Raw genomic sequence first — 24,074 nt, forward strand, 5'->3', positions numbered from 1 at the left:
TCTGACATGGAATCGACGCAAGTCTTGCTGATAGATGGTCGATCGGATCATGGCCATTTCTCTTTCTTCTTCCAGGAGGTCGACTGCGTCCTGCCGGGCTTGTTCTGCTTCATCTTCAGAGTAGAGCTTGACTCGGGGAGCGTTGTGAAGCAGGTCACTCGGCAAGACTGCCTCGGCTCCATAGACCAGAAAGAATGGGGTTCTTCTGGTCGATCGGTTCGGGGTTGTCCTCAATCCCCAAAGGACTGATGGAAGCTCGTCGACCCATGCACCTACTGCGTGCTTGAGACCGCGCATCAATCGGGGTTTCAGTCCTTTGAGAATTAGGTCGTTTTCCCTTTCTGCTTGCCCATTCGACTGGGGGTGAGCGACCGAAGCATAGTCGACCCGAGTGCCCTGAGAGGCGCAAAAGGCCCTGAATTTGTCGGAATCGAAGTTTGACCCATTGTCAGTGATGATGCTGTGCGGAACTCCATATCTGAATATCAACTCTCTGATGAAACTGATAGCAGTGCAAGCATCAAGATTCTTGATAGGCTTGGCTTCAATCCATTTGGTGAACTTGTCGACTGCTACCAGCACATGAGTGAAGCCGCTCCTGCCCGTTCTCAGTGGTCCAACCATGTCCAGCCCCCAAACAGCGAAGGGCTAGACGAGTGGAATGGTTTTCAGGGCTGACGCGGGCTTGTGCGACATATTGGAGTAATACTGACATCCTTCACATTTGTCGACTATCTCTTTTGCCATCTCATTGGCTCTTGGCCAGTAGAATCCCGCTCGGTATGCTTTAGCCACAATGGTCTGAGAGGACGCATGATGACCACAGGTCCTCGAGTGGATATCATCAAGGATCATATGACTTTCTGGTGTAATACACTTCTGGCTGACCCCAGTCGCGCTTTTCCCTTTATGATTGTAAAGGCCTTGGATCAATGGACAATCTGTCGAGCCTCTTCTTCGTCCTCTGGGAGTTCTTTCCTTAGGATGTACGCGATGTACGGTATTGTCCAGACGGGAGTGATGACCAAGACTTCCATGATCAGGTCGACCACAGCTGGAACTTCAACTTCAGTCGGATCCGTGGCACTTTTTGGTTGCGGGGCCTCTTCAGTGAAGGGATCCTCCTGAACTGATGGTGTGTGGATGTGTTCCAAAAACACATTGCTGGGAATGGCTTCTCTTTTGGAACCTATTTTTGCCAGATCATCAGCTGCTTGATTTTTTAGTCGGGGTATGTGATGAAGCTCTAACCCCTTGAATTTCTTCTCCGGCTTTCTCACTGCATTGCAATAACCAGTCATGGCTGGACTTCTGACGTCCCATTCCTTCATCACCTGATTAACCACCAAATCTGAGTCGCCATAGACCATGAGGCAACGGACGCCGAGTGAAATGGCCATGCGCAACCCATATAAAAGTGCTTCGTATTCTGCCTCGTTATTGGAGGAATCAAAGTGGATTTGAAGAACATATCTGAGTTTATCTCCTCTGGGGGAGACCAACACCACTCCGGCACCGGAACCATTCAGCATCTTGGAGCCGTCGAAGAACATGGTCCAATGCTCCGAGTGAACCTGAGTCGGCAGTTGCTGTTCAATCCACTCGACGACGAAATCTGCGATTGCCTGGGACTTGATAGCTTTCTTTAACTCAAACTTGATATCTAGAGGAAGGAGTTCAATCGCCCATTTTGCCACTCGACCAGTTGCATCCCTGTTATGCAGGATCTCTGACAATGGAGCGTCGCTGACGACTGTAATGGAATGATCGGAGAAGTAGTGAGCAACTTTCTTTGTGGTCATATAAATCCCATATACAAGCTTCTGATAATGAGGATATCTTTGCTTCGATGGGGTCAAGACTTCAGAAATATAATATACTGGGCGCTGAACTTTGAAGGTTTTTCCTTCTTCTTCCCGCTCGACCGTAAGTACCGTACTGACGACTTGTCCTGTGGCTGCAATGTAAAGCAGCAAAGGCTCCTTGCTGATTGGGGCAGCAAGCACCGGCTGGGTGGAGAGCAGAGCTTTGAGCTCTGCAAACGCTGCATCAACTTCAGGAGTCCACTCGAACTTGTCGGACTTCTTCATCAATCGGTAAAGAGGCAATGCCTTTTCACCGAGACGAGATATGAATCGACTTAGGGCGGCCAAGCAACCAGTAAGCTTCTGGATGTCGTGCACTCGCAGAGGACTTTTCATTCGGAGTATAGTACCGACTTTTTCTGGATTGGCGTCGATTCCCCGTTCGGAAATGAGAAAACCGAGTAATTTTCCGCCAGGAACTCCGAATGTGTACTTTGATGGATTAAGCTTGATATCATACCTCCCGAGGTTGGCAAAGGTTTCAGCAAGGTCAGTCAGCAGGTCGGAACCCTTCCGTGACTTGACCACAATATCATCCATGTATGCTTCCACATTCCGACTGATTTGAGTGAGCAAACACTTCTGAATCATCCTCATGAATGTGGCTCCGGCATTCTTGAGGCCGAACGGCATGGTAACATAACAGAAGCACCCGAACGGAGTGATGAAAGCTGTTTTGATCTCGTCAGGTCCATACAGACGGATCTGATGGTACCCGGAATAGGCGTCTAAGAAAGACAGTTGCTCACATCCCGCAGTCGAGTCAACTATCTGGTCGATGCGGGGGAGAGGAAAATGATCTTTCGGGCAGGCCCGATTGATATGTTTAAAGTCAATGCACATGCGAAGTGACTTGTCCTTCTTGGGGACCATAACAACGTTGGCGAGCCACTCGGAGTGGTAGATTTCTCGGATGAACTCCGCTGCTAAGAGCCGAGCCACCTCCTCGCCAATGGCCTTTCTCTTCTGGACGGCGGACCGTCGGAGATGTTCCTTGACAGGTTTTACTTTTGAGTCGACTCTTAGGCGGTGCTCAGCCAGCTCCCTGGGAACATCTGGCATGTCAAAAGGCTTCCATGCGAAAATGTCCCAGTTCTCACGGAGGAACTGAATGAGCGCTTCTTCCTATTTGGAGTCGAGTGTTGTTGAGATATGAGTTGGAGCAGCGCTGGGGTCGGTCGGGTGGATGTGAGCTGCCTTCGTATCGCCAGTCGACTGAAAAGCTGATTCTGTAGCGGGCTTCTTGGCTCGCAACAAATCACTCGGGTCTGCAGTCTTCTAGTATTCTTGCAACCCCACCACTGCCATCTGAGCATCGGCGATCTTCGAACCTTTCTTAAAACATTCTTCCGCTTTCTTCCGATTGCCCGTAATAGTGATCACACCTTTGGGGCCAGGCATCTTCAATTTGAGATACACATAACATGGTCGGGGCATGAAGCATGCATAAGCCGGCCTGCCCAAAATAGCGTGGTAGGCACTCTGGAAGTCTACAACTTCAAATGTCAACTTTTCTTTGCGGTAATTCTTGGAATCACCGAAAACCACATCAAGAGCAATCTGGCTGAGTGATTCAGCCTTCTTCCCAGGAATGACTCCATGGAAACTCATGTTTCTGGCACTGGGTCTGGACATCGGAATGCCCATCCCCTTCAATGTCTCAGCATATAGTATGTTCAAACCACTGCCGCCATCCATCAAGACTTTGGTCAGTCGAGTGCCTTCAACAACTGGGTCGACCACCAAAGCTTGCCTCCCAGGGGTGGCAATGTGCGTTGGGTGATTGGACCGGTCGAATGTTATGGCAGTCTGAGACCACTTCAGATAACTGGGTGTCGCCGGAGCGACCATATTCACCTCTCGGTTGATAACTTTCAGTCGACTTTTGCTTTCAACATCAGCAAAAATCATCAGAGTGGAATTGACCTGAGGGTATCCGTCGTCACTATCTTCCTTGTCTTCAACTTTGTCCGACTCCTTTTCCTTATCTTTGGGCTGCTTGCCCTGGAACTGCTGGATCAAGAGTCGACACTGTCGAGTGGTATGTTTCGGGTAAATGAAATTACCCTCTTCATCTTTCTTGGTGTGGACGAGACATGGCAAATCCAACACATCATTTCCGTCCTGGTCTTTAACTTTCTTGGGGTTCCAGGGTCCTTTAGGTTTCCCTTTAAACTTTCCTTGGGTTACAGCTAAGGCTTCCCCAGGAGCAGCTGGCTCGGCTTTCCGCTTCTGTTTCCGATTGGGATTTCCTCCGGTTTCTTGGGCGACTGATTTGAGCTTGCCACTCCTGAGTCGATCCTCATCTTCACCATTAGCGTACTTGGTGGCAATCTCCATCATCCGGTTCAGAGACATATCTCCGGTCCGACCGAATTTCAGATTCAGTTCTCTGTACTTGACGCCTTCTTTGAAGGCACAGACTGCTTGGTGGTCAGGCACATTCTCTACCGTGTGATGCAACGTGATCCATCTTTGGATGTAATCCCTCAAGGTTTCATTCGGCTTCTGCACGCAAGACCGCAGTTCCGTCAGCCCTGCCGGTCGCTTGCATGTTCCTTCAAATGTGGTGACAAACACTCGGGCGAGATCTTCCCAAGTGTAAATGCTGTTGGGTGCTAACTGGTTCAGCCATGCTCTGGCCAAGCCCTCCAACATGAGAGGCAGGTGCTTCATGGCCACTTCATCATTGCCGCCGCCAATCTGGACGGCCACTCGGTAGTCTTCAAGCCAAGTATCGGGCTTGGACTCGCCAGTGAACTTGCTGACTCCAGTCGCCAACCTGAAGTTGGGAGGAATCACAGCGGCCCTGATGGCTCTACTAAAGCACTCTGGCCCCGAAACATGTGCTCTGCTGCTGGCAGGAGCATCTCTGTCGTGACCTTCCCAGTGAGCTCTGTTCCTGTCGACCAAACCTTGAACGAGAATGGATCTCGCATCAAAGCCTGGCTCCATGGAGTCGACTGGAATCCTTCGCCCAACACTATGAGGGCGCCTGTCATCCTGTTGTCGAGGCGCATACGACCCGCTCCTCGAGAGAGGGGTGGGTACTCGACGTCGATCATCATGATCGAATCGGTGATCATATTGCTCACGGTTCCCATACTGATTACGCCGGTCCCCACGTCCCTCACGCCTCGGGGGCGATCTTGGGCGATGAATCGACTGGACTGTGTCCGCGGCAACGGATCTGCTGTGAATCCTGTTCCGTGACTGAGAAACAGCGGAATTCTGGTCTCCTGCTGCCCGGAGTAACGCTCTGATCTGCAGCAAGCCTCTGCCAGCCTCCGACTGGGAAGGCTAAATCGACTCTGCTATATGGGCTGCAGCTGCTAAATTCTGAATCGGAGTTCGATATACCTGCGGGGGCGGGAAGAGCTGACGTCGACTGGATTTGGGAACCCGTTGTCGCGCACGCTCGTCTAGTGCTCGCTGGAGGTTCTCCAGTCGAGTGCGCTCGACCAAGTTTGCCAGGCGCGCGTCCTCCAAGGCACGAGCCTCGGGGTTTCTCCAACGATAGGAGTGTGCAGTGCATCCATGTTCCGGTGGCGAAGTTCTTCTCTCTGCAGCAACGTGAGAGGCTCGGGAAGATATTCCTCATGGGGACGCGACGGGTCGCCTCCACCCGCGCCTCCGTCGGTGCGGGGAAAACCGGGAGGACTGGGCGGTCCATCGACCATCAGAACCTCTACCGCCGGATCGCTGCTATCGCACTCGGATGTGATCTCTGCGGAGCCAGTCGACAGGTCGAACATGACGTAGAGGGATTCGTCGGGCTCGATTGCCGCGACTTGAGGGGTGGCCGACTGGCCTGCCACCGCGTGTCTCACCCACCGCTGAAGTCTCGATCGACCGAAGCGCTTGCGTCGGCGGGAAACAGGGAGGGAGGACAACACAGGAGCCGACCGGTAGGGGGTCGACGGTTGCCGCAGGAGAACGTCGCGGACGCACGCGCTAAAGTGCGTTGCCCCGCGGACATGGAGTGCGTCCACGTCGAGCGGAGCCTCCTGAAGCCAAGCGGAGTCGTCGGCGATGAACGTGAGCGCGCCGAGACGGATCTCGCGGCCCTCCACCAAAACTCCGCCGAAAACCATGATGATTCGGGTCGGAAAAGATTGCAACTCCTCCAACAAAACGCTAAAACACCTGCCCCATGGTGGGCGCCAACTGTCGTGGTTCTAAGTCTGACAGTAGTGTAGGGGGGTAAGTATGGAGAGGCAAGATCTTAGCTATGGAGAAGTTGTAAGCACGCAAGGTTTATGAGTTCAGGCCCTTCTCGGAGGAAGTAATAGCCCTACGTCTCGGAGCCCGGAGGCGGTCGACTGGATTATGCGTGTATGAATTACAGAGGTGCGAACCCTTGTCTCGGAGGAGGGGGTGGCTTATATAGAGTGCGCCAGGACCCCAGCCAGCCCACGTTACAAAGGGTTCAACATACATTAAGGCAGGGCGTTACTGGTAACGCTAGTAATAAAGTGCTATGATGACCATAAAAAAGCTACTTAATAACCGACCGTTAGCATGCGGAGTGCCTTTAGGTCTCCTGACTGTCGAGTGGCTTAGTCTTGGTCGAGTGGTTGCTTCTTGGTCGAGTATCTTCGAGTCTGTCGAGTGGAACACGTCCAAGTCGATTGAAAGATGATTTCTTCTGGAGATGTCCTTGGGTAGGTCAGTTTGGACAGGTCCATGCCCCTACCCTAGGTACGTAGCTTCATCACGTGCCGCCTGGCGCGGGAGGCACTCGTCCCCGTTGCAAGGTATTTAGAGGGATACTGCAAGCCGAGTTCAAGTGCTCCTGCCAGCTCCTCCCCATCACAGTTGTGGCGGCGATGGCAAGAGGCGGTGTCCTGAACTGCATCCGGGGTGGTGCTACGAGCAACAAATGCCAACACCACGACCTGACGGGGTGCAGTAACCAACCGCATTGGGAGAGTTGCGACTGGTGGTGCACGACGCTGCGACCGCCCGCACGGCGAGCTACCACCGGCGGGGAGAGAAGCTACAACCTAGGACGTGTTTGGTAGCCTGCATGAGGCCTGGCCTGGCTCGCGGGACAGAAACGGGCCGATTGGTTGCCTGCTTTCACTGTTCGGCCCGCATGGTACGAACCTTAAAGCACTCCTAGGCCTGGCTCCCTAGGAACGCATGAATCGACAGTTTCTCTAGGGCTAGGCCCGAGCGGTGCACGTGGGCGGCGGCAGCTGCACGCGCGCGACCAAACTCGAGAAGCCGCGTTGCTTCTCGAAGCGCCGGCAGATATTAGCCTCACCGCCCCTTACCGCTCCCTCTCCCCACTCTCCCAACTCTCACCGGCGGCGGCGGATCGGAGCAGAGCAAGAAGACCACCGGACTCCATCACCGGCAAGCGGATCATCAGTTGGCCCACTGCAATGGCGGTAAGCACTTCTATCTGTTCGACATGTAGAACTTTTTCCCGTTCGATTCGGCGATAGATTCGATCCACGGCGGAGGGGTATGGGGAATAGAGGTAGATAAGCATAGGGGTAGTTCATACCAGTTCATACGAGTTCATAGTACTTCAAACTAGTTCATGCAAGATCGGAATAGAGGTAGATGCGGATGCAGAAGGGGGATTGGGGGTACACAACGGACACCGGCTCACCGCGGCGGCCGTCACCGGCGTGCGGAGCGGTGGTTGAGCCATTGGCCTTCATCTTCTTCTTCATCGTCGTGCGGGCCGGTGGGTCGTCGTCGTCGTCCTCGGCGGAGTCGAGGTCGATCTGCCAGGTACGACGGCCTGGCTCCGGCGCCCTCGCTGGCATCTGCATCGCTTCTTCCTCCTCCTTAGGCTCCCCACCGATGACCGCCGGCGGCGCGATAGCCGTCTCCCAGTACACTGCGGCACGGCAGTCATTAGGAGCCCAATAGTTCTTGTACTTGCACCACTTCTTCCTCTGTTTAGCGTCGTCGGAGACGGCCTGTTTCATGGCCCAACGAATAATGTCAACTGCCATCGCGCCCTTTGCTAGGTCAGGAATCAGCGTCTTCAGCTCTTCTACAGTGGCCGTCATGAGCACTGCATTAGATTCCTTCTGCATGTTAGGCATGGAGCCGAAGTTCGAGCACACTTCCATGGTGTTCTCGAACTTGTGTGGTCACCAGCCGACCACCCAAGGAAGAAGGCCCTCCAGCTAATACCCCAAGGGAAGGGGTTGGCGTTGGAGCTGGAGTTAGAGCTCATGGCGCTGGGGAGGAGGAAGGTTGACAGTGAGAGAAGAGAGGGGGTGGGTAAGTAGTGTTGGGCAGGGTGAGTAAATATAGGGGCGATGGAGAGAAGGAGAAGAGTGGCAGTCATGCTGTTTTAACAACATGCTCTTCAATAAGCCATGAACTTTGTGTTGTGCCCAACTCCATGAATTGTGTGCAGATCGAGGAGAGCAATGAGGTGCTCCCGGCCATTGACAACAAGGGCAAGAAGCCCCTTCACCCAATGCCCGACGAGGTTGTGCTGCCGCCCACCACCGAGGAAGACTTGAAGATGCCTGGGGGTGGCGACCACGAGGGCATGGAGGAGCCCCCTAGTAACAAGCGCTGCAACTATGGCCACTACCATCAGGAGGATGGCCCGACTCACTTCTGCAAGGTCATCCTTGCACCGAAGCTTGAGTGAATCCCCATGCCCCTAGACTTCACCAAGCACTTCGTCACGGTGCCGACGGAGTTCAAGCTCAAAAACAACACCAGCTGCTCCTGGAAAGTGACGGTGAAGCTGATGAACGGCAGGGTGACCCTGGATCAGGGTTGGGCCACCTACGCAGCCGTTCATCACATCAAGATCGGCTACATGGTGACGTTCAAGCTCCTCACTCCCGACACCCTCAAGGTCATCATCTTTGACGACGATTGCATTGAGGTCGTCAACAAGTGCGGGAAGCACGACGAAGCCTTCGCCGCCAAGGAGTAGGGTCGGGGCCTCCCTAAGTACTATCGAGTCCGCTTTGAACTGTTTATGTTTATGGTTTATGCGTAGAACCGTTATGAAGTGTGGTACTGCTTATCTGCAATATGCCCTTAAGTAGTTGATCCTCTGTTTATACTCTGCTCTGCTTATGATGTGTGCTACATGGTTGTGCCGAAGTGTGAGGTTGCCACACACCAGGCGTTGCATACAACCAAACACCATGCCTTGGGTTTGTCCACTAACAACAGACATCCAAACACCAGGCAGTGTGGTTCTGCCCATGCAGGCAAGAGGGCATGCGGGCAACCAAACAACATGTAGATGGTGCATTTGAGGCTGCATTTGCATAGCCAGGCTGAGTTGAGAAGGCTATGCAATGCAGCTACTGTTGGCTACGGCAATCAAACACGCCCCTAGTGCCCAACGTGAACCTGCACCGGAAGCTGTAAACCCGTTTCCCACTAGAATCGGCATCGGTGAATTCTGGAACGGGGGGTGGGGGTACCCGACGTGCTGGAACAGGTGGTATGTGTTGCTTCGGCTGCCTGCACTGAAAACTGCAACCTCATGTCCAACTTGCTGGAACCAATGCTGGAGAATGTCCCACATGTTGGAACTGGTGCCTGATGTGCTAGAATGGGCGCCCGACAATGCTGGAACCGGTATTTCAGCATGCTGGAAACGGGCGTCACGACAAGTTGGAACTAACGCCACATCATGCTAGAATCGGCCAACGGCGAAGTTGCTACCGTGATGGCATGGTGCTGGAACCAGCACAATGTCATGTTGCGGACGGAGATGCTCGGTGCTGGAACCAACACGGTGGCATGCTGGAACCAAAGTCTCCTGATGCTGCAACCGACACGACGGCAAGCTACGACTGACACCACGATTTGTTGGAACCGCGACAACGGGGGTGCTATGATGGCAGTCAACGCGCGTTGGAATCGTTACGGCTAGGGCCATACGACGACGGCTACCGGAGTGCACCATGCCTGTCGGGGTGTTATGATGGCGGTCACTGTGTGTTGGAAATGTTGCTGCCTGGTGCTGGAACCGGTGGCACGCGGTGCTTGGCAACCTGCACCAAAAACTGCAAGCCCGTGCCCAACTTGCTAGAACCAGCGCCGAAGAATGCTGGGAACAGGGATATCCGACATGCTGGAACCGGTGCCTGATGTGCTAGAATGGGTACCCGACAATGCAGGAACCGACGTTTTAGCATGCTGGAACAAGCATTGCGATATGTCGGAACTAACGCCACATCATGCTGGAATTGGCCAATGGCGAAGCTGCTACCGTGATGGCCTGGTGCTGGAACCAGCACAACGACATGATGCGGCCGGACATGCCTGGTACTAGAACTAGCACGGTAGCAAGCTGGAACCAAAGTCTCCCGATGCTGCAACCGGCACGACGGCAAGCTACGACCGACACCTCGGTTTGCTGGAACCGCGGCGACGGGGGTGCTACGATGGCAGTCACCGCACGTTGGAATCGTGGCAGCCATGGTCATACGACGGCAGCTACCGGAGTGCACCACGGCGGTCGGGATGCTATGATGGCGGTCACTGTTGTGTGTTGGAAATGCGGCTGCCTGGTGCTACAACGGCGGGGAACATGGTACATTGCACGATGCAATCGCGGGGTGGCCTCGGCTGCGACGGTGGGGAATGCATGCTAGCTACGACGGCACGCCAAGCTCATAAGCCAATCGTTTCAGCCACAATAACTCTTTGCTCGCCTTTGTTACTGCAATGAGTTTGCTTCAGTTCTATTCAATACCACACACATTTACAACCGGATTTTCCATGACACACTCTCGCTGCATAGGTAACCAAGTAATCTGAAGTTCCTTCTGTCAACATCTTTATCCATGTCATTATCTAAAAAGGCAAACAACTTAAGCTCACTACCACCAAAGCAAAGATTCATATTAGTGTTTCCCCGCAGAAATCTCAAAATCGACTTCACAACTTCCCAATGAGGTCTTCCTTGATTAGACATAAATCTACTCACAGTACTAACCGCATGAGCAAATGTTAGGCCTTGTGCACACCATAGCATACATCAAACTCCCAACCGTTGAAGCATAAGGAACATTCTACATTTCCTTTTTATTCTCGTTAGTGGAAGGACACTGCTTGGTGCTCAACTTGAAATGAGCTGCTAATGGACAACTCAGAACTTTTGCATTGTCCATCCTGAACTTGAGAAGTGCCTTCTCGATATACTTCACTTGAGATAAGTACACCTTGCTGGAATTTCTGACTCTCCCAATTCTCATCATGAGAATGTTGTTTGTTGTACCTAAGTCTTTCATAGCAAAATGTTTGCTCAACTCCTTCAACTTAGCAATACTAGGGATATTTTTGCCAACAATTAGGATATCATCAACATAGAGCAACAATATGATAAATCATCGCCCGAGAACCCCTAAATAAACACAAAATGGTCTGAGATACACTTCTTGTAGCTTTGCTCCCTATGACAGTTTAAATGGTCCAAGCTACACATCTTGTAGCCTTGCTCCCCTATGACAGTTTCAAACTTCATCTACCATTGTCTTTGCTTGTTTTAGGTCATAAAGACTTTTTTTCAGCTTGCACACATAGTCATCTTTGCCTTCCACAAGAAACCCTTAGTCTGCTCCATGTAGATTTCTTCCTTGAATTCACAATGAAGGAATGTCGTCTTCACATCCATTTGCTCAACTCCAAGTTGAAACTTGTTGCCTTGCCAAGGATTACTCTAATGGATGTCATCTTCACAACCGGAGAAAAGATCTCATCATAGTCAATGTGTTTTCTTTGTCGTGTCTTCTTGGGGCACTCCTGTTCTAAACCTAGAGTCTTTGGCATGCTCCATGACGTGGGCAGTGGGTTGTGTCCTCAAAAGTTTGCTTCTTGCAGTCGTTGCATTCACCATGTCTCTCTCCTATGTGCAGGTTTCGTGCCTGTGCTTTCTCTTGAGGGTGTAGCTCCACCTTGCCAATAGTGCGGTGCCCTTCGATCCAGGTGAGAGGATAGGGGTCCCCTTCAGAGGTGGAGGCGTCTAGCACCTCATCTTCTCTTTGCCAACAGGGAGCATTCTAAGGCGGGGTCCTTTCTGACGGCACGGCTCCCCTCAAGACTTCTACTAGGCCATCAAGTTGTAGTCCTTTTCTTATCTTTTTGTAGCTACTTAGCTTTTCTTCACCTCTGTTTATAAGCCGTTTGGGGTTGCATCGCCGTGTTCCTTTTCTTTCTATGTTTGAATGTTGTGGCTCGTTGAATTCCTGGCTGGTTGATGTCTTTCTTAATTCAAAGTCAGGTCGCCTCGAGCCATCGCTCTAGAAAAAGCACGCCACACCCCACAAGTACACCAAGAATCCGAAAGGGCTTGATGTCACCAACTACAATATCTGGATCACACTATAATTTATAATCAGGGGTATACCAAGTCACGATAGAACTTGCTTCGTCATGTGGAAAACCTTGTAAAGATTTCCACATTTCTGCTTCAATACCTCTCCATGCATGCTTATAGAATAAGGAATATTTGGGTCTTTCATCCGCTGGGCACCCCTCTGTGACGACCCGACACCGACGCTCCAGAAGCCTTCCAGTTGTTTCGTTGTCGCCATGTGTTTTATTTGTTTGTTGCATTCATCATCGCATCATTCGCATTGCATCGGCACTCTATTGCCGTCATTGTTTTCAAAACTTGCATCCGCTTTTAGTTGTCGCTTCTTCCTTGTCTCTGTTGACCTCCTCTTAGATCAACTGGACCGCTCTCTTCTCTCTCTTCTGTGAGCCCATCAAATCCCCTTATCTCTGTGGCCTTTTGTCAGACCCCTTAGGGCGCATCCGAAAACTGTTGTCGGGCTACCCTCCTTCCATCTCTTCCCACTTTGTGGACCCCTACAGCCCACCTAGCCCACATACACTACCCTTCGTCCTGAACTGTCCGATCTCGATCGAACAGTCCAATCGACACCTAAAACCCCCTCCCTTTACCCCCTTCCGTATTTAAGCAGCTCCTCCTCCATATGTGGAAACCTAGCCTCCCTAACCCGATTCCCCTACCAGCCGCCACTCGGTCTCCATCCACCTCGGGATCCCCCTTCTCGTTTTCTTCCTCCACCCAATCCCGAAGGCGCCAGCTCTCTCCAAAATCCTCCTCCTGTCGCCTCCGTCGGCCACCCAAGCAGCAGGGCAGCGCGCAGTCGCTCAGCGCTCGATCCAGATGGGATCGAGGCAACCGCCTATGCCCTCCTTGTCTCCTCCCCGATCCGTCCTGGTCCTCGCCCGTCGTCACACCACCGACGTCCAAGCCACCGGAGCGCAGCCGCCCTTCCGCCGTTGTCGAGCGCCACCGCAGCAGCAGCTCCAGGTCGGCCCCTTCACCCCATGCCCTTGTTTCTTCTCCCTTACCTTTGTTTTCTCTCTCTCCCTCTCATCTCCCTGTTTCCTCTCTCTCACAGGGAACACATGGGCACATGGAGCTCCATGGCTGCCCGATGCTCAAGCCACCACCGGGAACCGCTCGTCCGCCTCGGGTCCTCCCAGATCAGGACCGTCTCGGCCTTCCCCGCACCTCCTGACGCCCAGTGCCGCTCGCCTCAGTCCGCCAAGCTTCTGCGCCGCCGCGCCTTCTTCCTCTGCTTCTGCATCGAGCACGAGGGAGACGCAACAGAGCTCCCGTTTTCCCCATTGACCGCATCGAGCGCCGGCGCGCCGCCCTCATCGTCGCGTCGTTCCTCTGCTTCTAGCATAGACCGCAGCGCCAAGTCCCACTCGATTCAACCTGCCCCATTGACCGAGCCCATGCCTCCTTGCTCGTTTCGTCCAACCGCGCACGCATTGACCGCATCGTCAACCCGCCCGAGCGGGTCAACCTCCTTTCCAGCCGCACGGCAGGGCCCAGCTCCCTTCGCCCTTCCGGTCTGCCTCTTCCACAACCCGGGCCAAGCCCATGGTGAGCATCAGATCCAGCGCCCCCCTGCGCACTGTTGGGCTAGCCTGCAGATTCGGCCTGTTGCTGTTTTTTTGGCGTGCTGCGAATTTCCTATTATCTAGAGAATTACAGATTTGCAGAAAAACCCTCATACTTCATGCATTTAATATCTCACGAACCGTGCATCGGATTAAAATGTTTTAAATATGTAAAATGCTTAGAATTTCATCTAGTTTCATAATATGCCACTTCCATTCATGTTTAAAATGTTTAACATGTTGTTTGCATTTAATTTGCATAATGACATGCTAATATGATTTATTTCATAACTAAATAACCGTAGCTCCGAATTTAATAATATTTATATGTAAATGGGGTGGAAAATGTCTACATTAACATGGTGCACTTACTTTGCATGTTTAATAACTCTAAAATATGATTTAGGGCAGAACAGTACCAAATCCAAAATATGCATATAAGGTTTTTCCAGACTTGTTGTTTGTTGTTCCGGACCCATTTAAACTTGCCTAGATAGGTAGTTTTATTATGCTTCATCTCTTGCCATGTTTAAAAACATTTAATATTATTGGGTACATAAACGAGAGCGAACTAAATAATTCGAATGTGGTGTTTCGTCAATATGCAACTCGTTGCATATTGAGCTCCACTTAATTTGTAGTATTGTTTGTTGCACTTTGCCATGCCATGACTCATTAAACCGGACATGCATCATACTTGGTTGTGCATCATGCCATGTTTATGTGATGGTTGTTTACCATGATGTTTGCTTCTTTCCGGTTGCCCTTCTCCTTGATAGTTCCGGTTACGTTGCGATTGTGAGGATCCGTTCGACTACGTTGGTTCGTCTACTTCATGGATTCGGTCTTCTTCCTAGCGGGATTTCAGACAAGATGACCGTCACCTTGGATCTCACTACTATCTTTGCTATGCTAGTGGTCTCGATGCTATCGCTACGTCGCGTTACCTACCGCTTGTTTATCAAGCCTCCCAAATTGCCATGACAGCCTATAACCTTTTTCACCATCCTAGCAAACCGTTGTTTGGCTATGTTACCGCTCTGCTCAGCCCCTCCTATAGCTTTGCTAGTTGCAGGTGCAGTTGTAGGTTGTTCCATGTTGGGACATGGATATCATGGGATATCACAATATGTCTTATTTAATTAATGCATCTATATACTTGGTAAAGGGTGGAAGGCTTGGCCTTTTGCCTGGTGTTTTGTTCCACTCTTGCCGCCCTAGTTTCCGTCATACCGATGTTATGTTCCTTGATTTTGCGTCCCTAACACGGTGAGGGTTTATGGGCTCCTCTTGACAGTTCACTTTGAATAAAACTCTTCCAGCAAGGCCCAACATTGGTTTTACCTTTTGCGTAATAACAACTAAAACTTGCATAGGGACCCGCCAGCACCCGAGGTCTCTTAATCAACCCCCCGGGCCAGTGCTCCTCATGAGTGTTGGTCCACCTACCTAGCAGTCGGCGGTGCCACCACGGGGCAACTCGATGGTATTTTGGCTACCGTCCACTTCGCATAGACAGTGTTGTCCTGAGAACGAGATACGCGCGGCTCCTATCGGGGTATCGACGCACCGGGTGGTCTTGCTGGACTTGTTTTACCATTATCGAAATGTCTTGTGCACCGGGATTCCGAGTTTGATCGGAGGGTCCCACGATGGAGGATTGTCTCCGCGGATCGTGAGCTTGTCATGGGCTAAGTTGGGACACCCCTGCAAGGTTTTAATTTTCGAGAGCCGTGCCCACGGTTATGTGATAGATGGGAATTTGTTAATATCCGGTTGTAGTGGACTTGAAATAAACTCAACTAAAATACACCAACCGCGTGCGTAACCGTGACTGTCTCTTTTCGAGTGAGTTCGAGAAGAGAACACAGTTGAGTTATGCTTGAACGTAAGTAGTTCAGGATCACTGATCATTACTAGTGCGACCGTTGGCGTAGTTTCTCATCTTACTATTGTACTCGTAATTTAGCCACCATACAATGCTTAGCCGCTTGCTGCAACCTCACCACTTATCATTTTCATACCCTTTAAGCTTTGTTAGTCTCGATACCCATGGTAATGGGATTGCTGAGTCCCCGTGGCTCACAGATTACTACAACAACAGTTGCAAGTACATGTAATGCGATGACATGACACGAGTGCGATGATTGATTGCTTTTGGAGTTCTTCTTCTTCTTCTTCTTCTATCAAGGGATAGGTTCCGGGTCGGGAGACCTAGGATTACCAGGGTGGATATTGTTCTTCTTTTTCGTTTGATTTCATCCATAGTCGGATCCTGCTCTTCTGTATGATGATTGCTATGTATTGATGAACTGTTGTATTCATGTTGTACCATGTGGTGAGTGTAAGCCTGTATCTTGTATTCTCATCTATTCAGTACATGGTATATTGTAATGATATCCACCTTGCTATGCGCTCGAAATGTGATTGTGCCGCGATCAAGAGTTCATCATGTGATTGGGATAGAATCGCATCTTGGGCGCTACACCCTCATAAGCTTGGCCTCCGCAATTTATCATACAATCTCTCTTTCATAAGATGTCGCCCGGTCGACCGGCTAATATTGTTGTGAAGGTGTACCTGGCTGAGAGAAGCAATCGGATATCCTTACTCTAGAAGCATGCATGCGAGAGATATTGAAGCATAAAAGAGGTAACACTTGCAAGGTTCCCCACTTGAGGAAGCAAGTTCTAGCACAACCGAGTATAAACTCGATTAGATTACAGTGTGATCCAGATGCCCTTCTGGATGCTTGATACCGAGTCCCTTCTGGATGCTTGATGTACTTGTCGGATGTGGCGTACTTGCATGCTTTCATCAATAATATTAGTGAACTTTCCGTACCTCCCTAAATCCAAGTTCACAAAACTATAGTTGCAAATATTAAGAGAGCTTCCTTTATGTTTAGTTTAGTTTTGTAGGAAAGAAATTCAGTTCACAACACTAGTCTTCAGAAACTCGTCGGCCCCGTAGTCGACTCATTTGAATATGATGAACCAACAGATACAACATAGTTTGCATTGATAGGATGGTCTGACAAGTGACATATTAATTTACTTACTTATATCCATAAATATATAGCTTAATCTACTTCTCCAGAAACTAATGGTGTTGGTTTGCTGATTTCCAACAGTTCTGAATTCTCAAGATTGTAGGGTGCATTCTTTGAAGTTCAACTTTTTGTTAGGATGTAATGCATATAATCAATCTCTTTGTGCAAATTACAGTGGTCTAGAATCCAGAGTGTAATTGTTTGAGTAGAAACTCTCTGCATATCATGTTAACACGTGCTATGCAAGTCACTATTCCACTTAAATATCTATGGTAAAACCAGTGTTGTAACATTGCTGGTACCTGAAGGATACTCCCACCGTCCCAAAATTCTTGTCTTAGGTTTATCTAGATACAGATGAATCTGTATCTAGACAAATCTAAGACAAGAATTTTGGGACGGAGGGAGTACTTGTCGTGATTTAGTTCAAATTTCAACTAAAACCACGACAACTATTTCGAAACGGCGGGAGTACTAACGTAGGAGCAGATGTTAACTGATCCAACGATATAGAACACCTTTGTACTCTTCTTCATCTGCTCTTTTGTAGAGATAGCACGCTGACTAGACTTTCCTGGGAATCATCACATATTTCCCCAAGGGTGTCACAGATCTCTAAGCGTAGAGCGTTTCATCCAAGAGATTTTGAATCAAGACTGCATATGTGGAGGTTAGAATCAGCAAAACAAGTGTGGATCCCAACAAAAACTGACTTTTCAGTCGAACAGAGCACTAGCAACAACAACCATGTAGGCCATATCAGGAAAAAATAAACACCAACCATGTAACAGGCTGTAACTTATTTTGCAGCTTCTGCAAATCCAATGATTGAGTTGTTTGTAGTGGCTCTAGCCTCCAGATGTCAAAATCTAGAATTTCCATTATTAGAACCATATGAGAGGGACACAAATTGTTGGGATATCCTCCTCATGTGGGCTGTGAGGAGATGACCATTTGAGGCCTTTTAGGCAGCCCAAAGAGGTGCATGAGCCCACTACCCATTAGGGTTATGACCTAGGGTCATTTTGGACTTTGCACATGAGTGGATGGGGATGCTTTACCCTCCATCCAGCAGCCACCACCAAGAGTGACGAAAATCAGTTCATCCTCCAAGAGAGAAGAAGAGAGAAAACCAATAGAGCAAGGGAAGAAGAGGAAGATTGAAGGAAGAAGCAAGGGAGCTCCTCCCCAAGGTTGTGATGGTCCAGATCCACTACCTTGCCTCCTTCAAGCTTCGGTTCCACCATCTTTGGTGAGATTGTTCCAATCCCTAGTTCTTGAGCCCCAAATCTTGTTGTGTTCATCCAAGATTCAGAAATCTTGATGTATGAAATCCTCTAGTGTTGTCTAGAGAAGAACTTGTTGTATCCCACATTTGATAATAGTGGAATAGGATTTGGGTGGCTTCGGCCCGTGGTTTTTCCCCTCAAGTTGAGGGGTTTTCCACGTAAAAATCTGGTGTCTCTTTGTTGATGCTTGATGCTGTCCAGAAACTTACTCCTACCACAAGACACTAGGCTGAGGAGTGTCTTGCCTGCTGAGTAACATTTTCTACCTCCATATATGTTGTTGCATATGTTTCCTTCCGTGCTAAGCAACGATTCTTGAATTAGTACATGATGTGGTGCTGAGATTACTTGTTTCCGCTGTAGTTTTCAGTTAACCACAAGTGCATTTCCGTGCTAATTCCCAACAGAGTGGCATCAGAGCCTTGGTTGCTTAGAAGGTTGCAAATCCCAGTTGCTTGATTGTTGCTGGAAGTGCTGCTCACAATGGCTTTGGAAGAAAGCGCTACTACAAGTGGCATGATAAAACTTGATTCTTACAATTACTCATTATGGAAGCCCGTGATGGAAGACATCCTTTATTGCAAGGATTTGTATGAGCCAATTGTGAAAGACAAGATACCCACAGGTGTCACGGAAGAAGAATCGAGAGTGTTGCACAGAAAGGCAGTAGGTATGATTCGGTTGTACATCAACCACAATATTTTCCACCATGTTGTAAATGACACAAATGCTTATGAGATGTGGCAGAAGTTGGAGTCTATGTATGAGAGGAAGACATCAATGAACAAAGTCTCGGTGATCAAAAGACTTGCAAAGCTTGAGTACCGAGATGGCACAAGTGTGATTGAGCACTTAAATGTCTTTCAATGCCATATAAATCAACTTTCAGCCATGAAGATAAATTTTGAGGATGAGGTGCAAGCATTGTTGCTGCTGAGTTCCATGCCTGATAGTTGGAACACGCTTGTTGTGTCACTTAGCAATTCAGCTCCGGATGGGAAGCTGACTTTGGAGATGGTGAAGAACAGTATGCTGAATGAAGAAGCCAGAAAGAAGGAAAAGGGTGATGCCTCTTCTTCTGATGCATATGTGGCTGAAACCCATGGGAAGAATGAGAACCGTGGACGCAGCAATACAAGATTTCAGCAAGGCAAAAGCAAACCCAGGGGGAGATCAAAGTCAAAACAAAGAAAAGATATTACTTGCTTTCATTGTGGCAATCCGGGACACATAAAGAGCGAGTGCAGGAAGTACAAAAGAGAGCTTGCAGAGGGGAAACTCATAAAAAAACCCGAGCAAAAGGCTGAGAGCAGTTCAGCCATGACCGCAACAGATGAGGACTATCTAGTCATTGAAGATGAAGATTGCTATAGTGCTGTTCGTGATGATGCCATGAGTTGGGTTGTGGATTCAGGTGCGTCCTTCCACATCACATCACACAAGGAGTATTTCACATCTTACACTAGTGGTGTTGCTGGCCAAGTGAGGATGGGAAATAGTGGTTCGTCAGCAATTGTTGGCAAGGGCTCTATATGCATTGAAACAAACACAGGTTGCAGATTGGTGCTCGACGATGTGAGGCATGTTCCCGACATAAGGCTGAATTTGTTGTTAGTGGGCAAGCTTGATGATATCAAACATCCTAGTTATTGAAGGAAAGTGGAAGCTCACCAAAGGCTCTTTGATTGTGGCTCGAGGAAGTAAGCAAGGTAATCTCTATGTGACTAAAACCAAGTTGTGCAATGAGGTGTTGAACATTGTTGAAAAAGACACTTCGGTTGAATTGTGGCACAAGAGGCTTGGGCATATGAGTGAGAAGGGCATGCACGCTCATGCTCACATAAAGTACCTCCCTGAGTTGAAAGGTATATCCTTGAAACCCTGTGCACATTGTTTTGCTGGCAAACAACATAGGGTTGCATTTCGTACACTCCCTCCACATCGTGCAGAAAATGTTCTTGATATTGTGCACACTGATGTTTGCTCCATGACTGAAAAATCTCATGGTGGAGCTTTATACTTTGTGACTTTTATTGATGACCATTCCAGAAAGGTTTTTGTGTATGTGCTGAAACACAAATACCAGACGCTTGAAGCCTTCAAGGAGTTCCATGACAAAGTTGAAAGAGAAACTGGCAGGAAATTGAAGTGTGTGAGATCAGACAATGGTGGTGAATACAGAGGTCCTTTTGAAAGGTATTGCAGAAATGTTGGCATCAGGCTTGAGAAGAGTCCACCAAAGACACCCCAGCTCAATGGTCTTGCAGAGAGAATGAACATGACACTCACAGAGAGGGTCACAGCTATGCTCTCTCATGCTCATTTACCTAATTCATTTTGGGCTGAAGCATTGATGAATGCTATGTATGTGGTTAACCTATCTCCCTCAGTTCCTCTTGCAGGTGATATTCCTCAAAGAGTTTGGTCAGGGAAGGAGGTATCATACAAGCACTTGAAGGTCTTTGGTTGCAGGGCATTTGTACATGTTCCAAGGGACGAGAGATCCAAGCTTGATAGCAAGACAAAGCAGTGCATCTACCTCAGCCAACCAAGTGAAGAGTTTGGCTACAGGTTGTGGGATCCAGCCAATTGAAAGATTGTGAGGAGTCAAGATGTGGTGTTCATTGAAGATGAAACAATAAAAGATATTGGGAAACCAGAGAAGCCAATGACCAGCACACCTTAGGTTGATATGGATCCAATCCGTCCTCCTCTCGTGCATGACAATCATGGGGGAGATGATGACACTGAAGACAGTGGAGATGCAACTGATCAAGGCAGTACAAGTCAAAGTGGCGAGCAGCCATCAAGTGATGATGATGATGAAGTTGGTAATGATGATGCCAACGAAAATCCACCTGATTCACCACCAGTGCAGCAGCAAAGAAGTGAAAGAGGTCACATTCCTTCTTCTAAATATCCACCACATCAATATGTGTTGATGACAGATGCAGGTGAGCCCTCATGCTATGAGGAGGCAATGTCTGATGAGAACAAGGAAGAATGGTCAGAAGCCATGCAGGATGAGATGAATTCCCTGTATGAAAATGATACTTTTGAGTTGGTGAAACTGCCAAAAGGCAAGAAAGCACTCAAGAACAAGTGGGTGTACAGAGTGAAGACTGAAGAAAACACCTCACATGCAAGGTACAAGGCCAGATTGGTTGTGAAAGGATTCAGTCAGAAAAAGAGCATTGATTATAGTGAGATATTCTCTCCAGTGGTCAAGATGTCTTCGATCCGAGTTGTGCTTGGCATGGCTGCCACCATGGACTTGGAAATTGAACAACTTGATGTGAAGACTGCATTCTTACATGGTGACCTAGAGGAGCAGATATACATGGAGCAGCCAGAGGGATTTATGGTTGCAGGCAAGGAGCACTTAGTTTGCAAATTGAAGAAGAGCTTGTATGTCTTGAAGCAAGCTCCTCGGCAGTGGTACAAGAAGTTTGAGTCTTTTATGACTGGGCTTGGTTACCATAAAGCACAATCTAACCATTGTGTCTTTATGAAGAGGTACGCCGAGGGTGACTTCATTATTCTCTTGTTGTATGTTGATGATATGCTGATTGTTGGAAATGGCACAAAGAGGATTGATCTCCTCAAGAAGGCATTGAGTAAATCATTTTCCATGAAGGATTTAGGACCTACTAAGCAAATACTTGGCATGAAGATCTCCCGTGATAGATCAAAGAAGCTGCTTTGGCTCTCACAGGAAAGATATATTGAGAAGGTACTTGAAAGGTTCAATATGAAAGATGCAAAATCTGTTATCTCTCCGCTTGCAGGCCATCACGAACTGAATTCAAAAAAATGTCCTACGAGCAAGAAGGAGAAAGAAGAAATGAGGAAAGTACCTTACCAATCTGCTGTGGGCAGTTTGATGTATGCCATGGTATGCACTAGGCCTGACATTGCCTATGCAGTTGGAGTTGTTAGCTGGTTCATGACAAATCCAGGTAAAGCTCACTGGGAAGCAGTGAAGTGGATTCTCAGGTATCTCAAGGGTACTTCTACATCTTGTCTATGCTTTGAAAATGGTGATCCTGTATTGCAGGGCTATACAGATGCAGATTACGCAGGTGACAAGGATAGTAGGTAGTCCACATCCGGATACCTGGTGACTTATGCAGGGGGAGCAGTGTCATGGCAATCAAGATTGCAGAAATGTGTTTCTACATCAACTACAGAAGTTGAGTACATTGCAGTAGTTGATGCTGGCAAGGAAGTTTTGTGGATGAAGAACTTCTTGCAAGAGCTCGGCATGAAGCAAGAGAAGTATGTTCTGTTTTGTGACAGTTAGAGTGCTATTCATCTTGCCAAGAATTCAAGTTATCACTCTCGAACCAAGCACATTGATGTGAGGTACCATTGGATTCGAGATGTTGTGAGTTCCAAGTTGCTGAAACTTGAGAAGATCCATACCGACGACAATGGTTCGGATATGATGACCAAGATATTGCCAAATGAGAAGCTACAAGCATGTTGCAAGGTAGCGGGCATGGCGGTGCCCCCCTCATGAGTCGGAGGGGGAGATTTATTGGGATATCCTCCTCATGTGGGCTGTGAGGAGATGACCATTTGAGGCCTTTTAGGCAGCCCAAAGAGGTGCATGAGCCCGCTACCCATTAGGGTTATGACCTAGGGTCATTTTGGACTTTGCACATGAGTGGATGGGGATGCTTTACCCTCCATCCAGCAGCCACCACCAAGAGTGAAAATCAGTTCATCCTCCAAGAGAGAAGAAGAGAGAAAACCAATAGAGCAAGGGAGGAAGAGGAAGATTGAAGGAAGAAGCAAGGGAGCTCCTCCCCAAGGTTGTGATGGTCCAGATCCACTACCTTGCCTCCTTCAAGCTTCGGTTCCACCATCTTTGGTGAGATTGTTCCAATCCCTAGTTCTTGAGCCCCAAATCTTGTTGTGTTCATCCAAGATTCAGAAATCTTGATGTATGAGATCCTCTAGTGTTGTCTAGAGAAGAACTTGTTGTATCCCACATTTGATAATAGTGGAAGAGGATTTGGGTGGCTTCTGCCCGTGGTTTTTCCCCTCAAGTTGAGGGGTTTTCCACGTAAAAATCTGGTGTCTCTTTGTTGATGCTTGATGCTGTCCAGAAACTTACTCCTACCACAAGACACTAGGCTGAGGAGTGTCTTGCCTGCCGAGTAACATTTTCTGCCTCCATGTATGCTGCTGCATATGTCTCCTTCCATGCTAAGCAACGATCCTTGAATTAGTACATGATGTGGTGCTGAGATTACTTGTTTCCGCTGCAGTTTTCAGTTAACCACAAGTGCATTTGTGTGCTAATTCCCAACACAAATATAGTACTCCCTCCTTTTCTAAATATAAGTCTTTTTAGACATTTCAAATGGACTATAACATACGGATGTATGTAGACATATTTTAGAGTATAGATTCACTCATTTTGTTCCGTATGTAGTCACTTGTTGGAATGTCTAAAAAGACTTATATTTAGGAATGGAGGGAGTATAAAACAAACCAGTAATAGTTGATGGTACTTATCACAACAGGTTAGATTGACAACGTCAGGTTTATCATCTTTCCTGAATCACCACATATTCTGGTTGATATTCAACATCTCTGAAGCATCTGATTACATATTCTGTGAAGAACAACCTGCTACTCCAAGTGGAGTGGATAAGGCCTGTCTGTTCTTAACTCAAATGATGGATAAGTATAATTTCGCCCCTAATGATTGTGTTCCCTGGCGCTTCCAAATCCAACAGGCGTTTACTTTGGAGAAGAGGTTCCAGTCTTCAGATGTCAAAATCTAGAATGTGTATCAGTGGCACCATATGAGATGGACAGCTGTTTATAAAATGAACCACTAAATAGTTGAGTGCACTTATCACCACCAGTAGGTTGACAACGTTCTTTCTTGAACCACCTATATATATTCAATTTGAGATCCAAATATCTCCGAAGCATCTCATTACAAATTCTGTG

General features: G+C 48.6%; 1 protein-coding gene across 1 annotated transcript; it reads right to left on the reverse strand.

Moving 5' to 3' along the window:
- Positions 1–7,413: 7,413 nt before the first annotated feature.
- LOC147959167 (uncharacterized) lies at positions 7,414–16,036 on the reverse strand. The gene has a single exon (XM_087535860.1). It carries the CDS (start codon positions 7,958–7,960, stop codon positions 7,415–7,417), a length of 546 nt encoding a protein of 181 aa, XP_087391986.1. The 5' UTR covers positions 7,961–16,036; the 3' UTR covers position 7,414.
- Positions 16,037–24,074: the final 8,038 nt, after the last annotated feature.

The sequence above is a fragment of the Triticum urartu genome, chromosome 7A (assembly GCF_056163025.1).
Source record: "Triticum urartu cultivar PI428250 chromosome 7A, HENAU_Tu73, whole genome shotgun sequence".
Classification (NCBI taxonomy): Eukaryota; Viridiplantae; Streptophyta; class Magnoliopsida; order Poales; family Poaceae; genus Triticum; species Triticum urartu.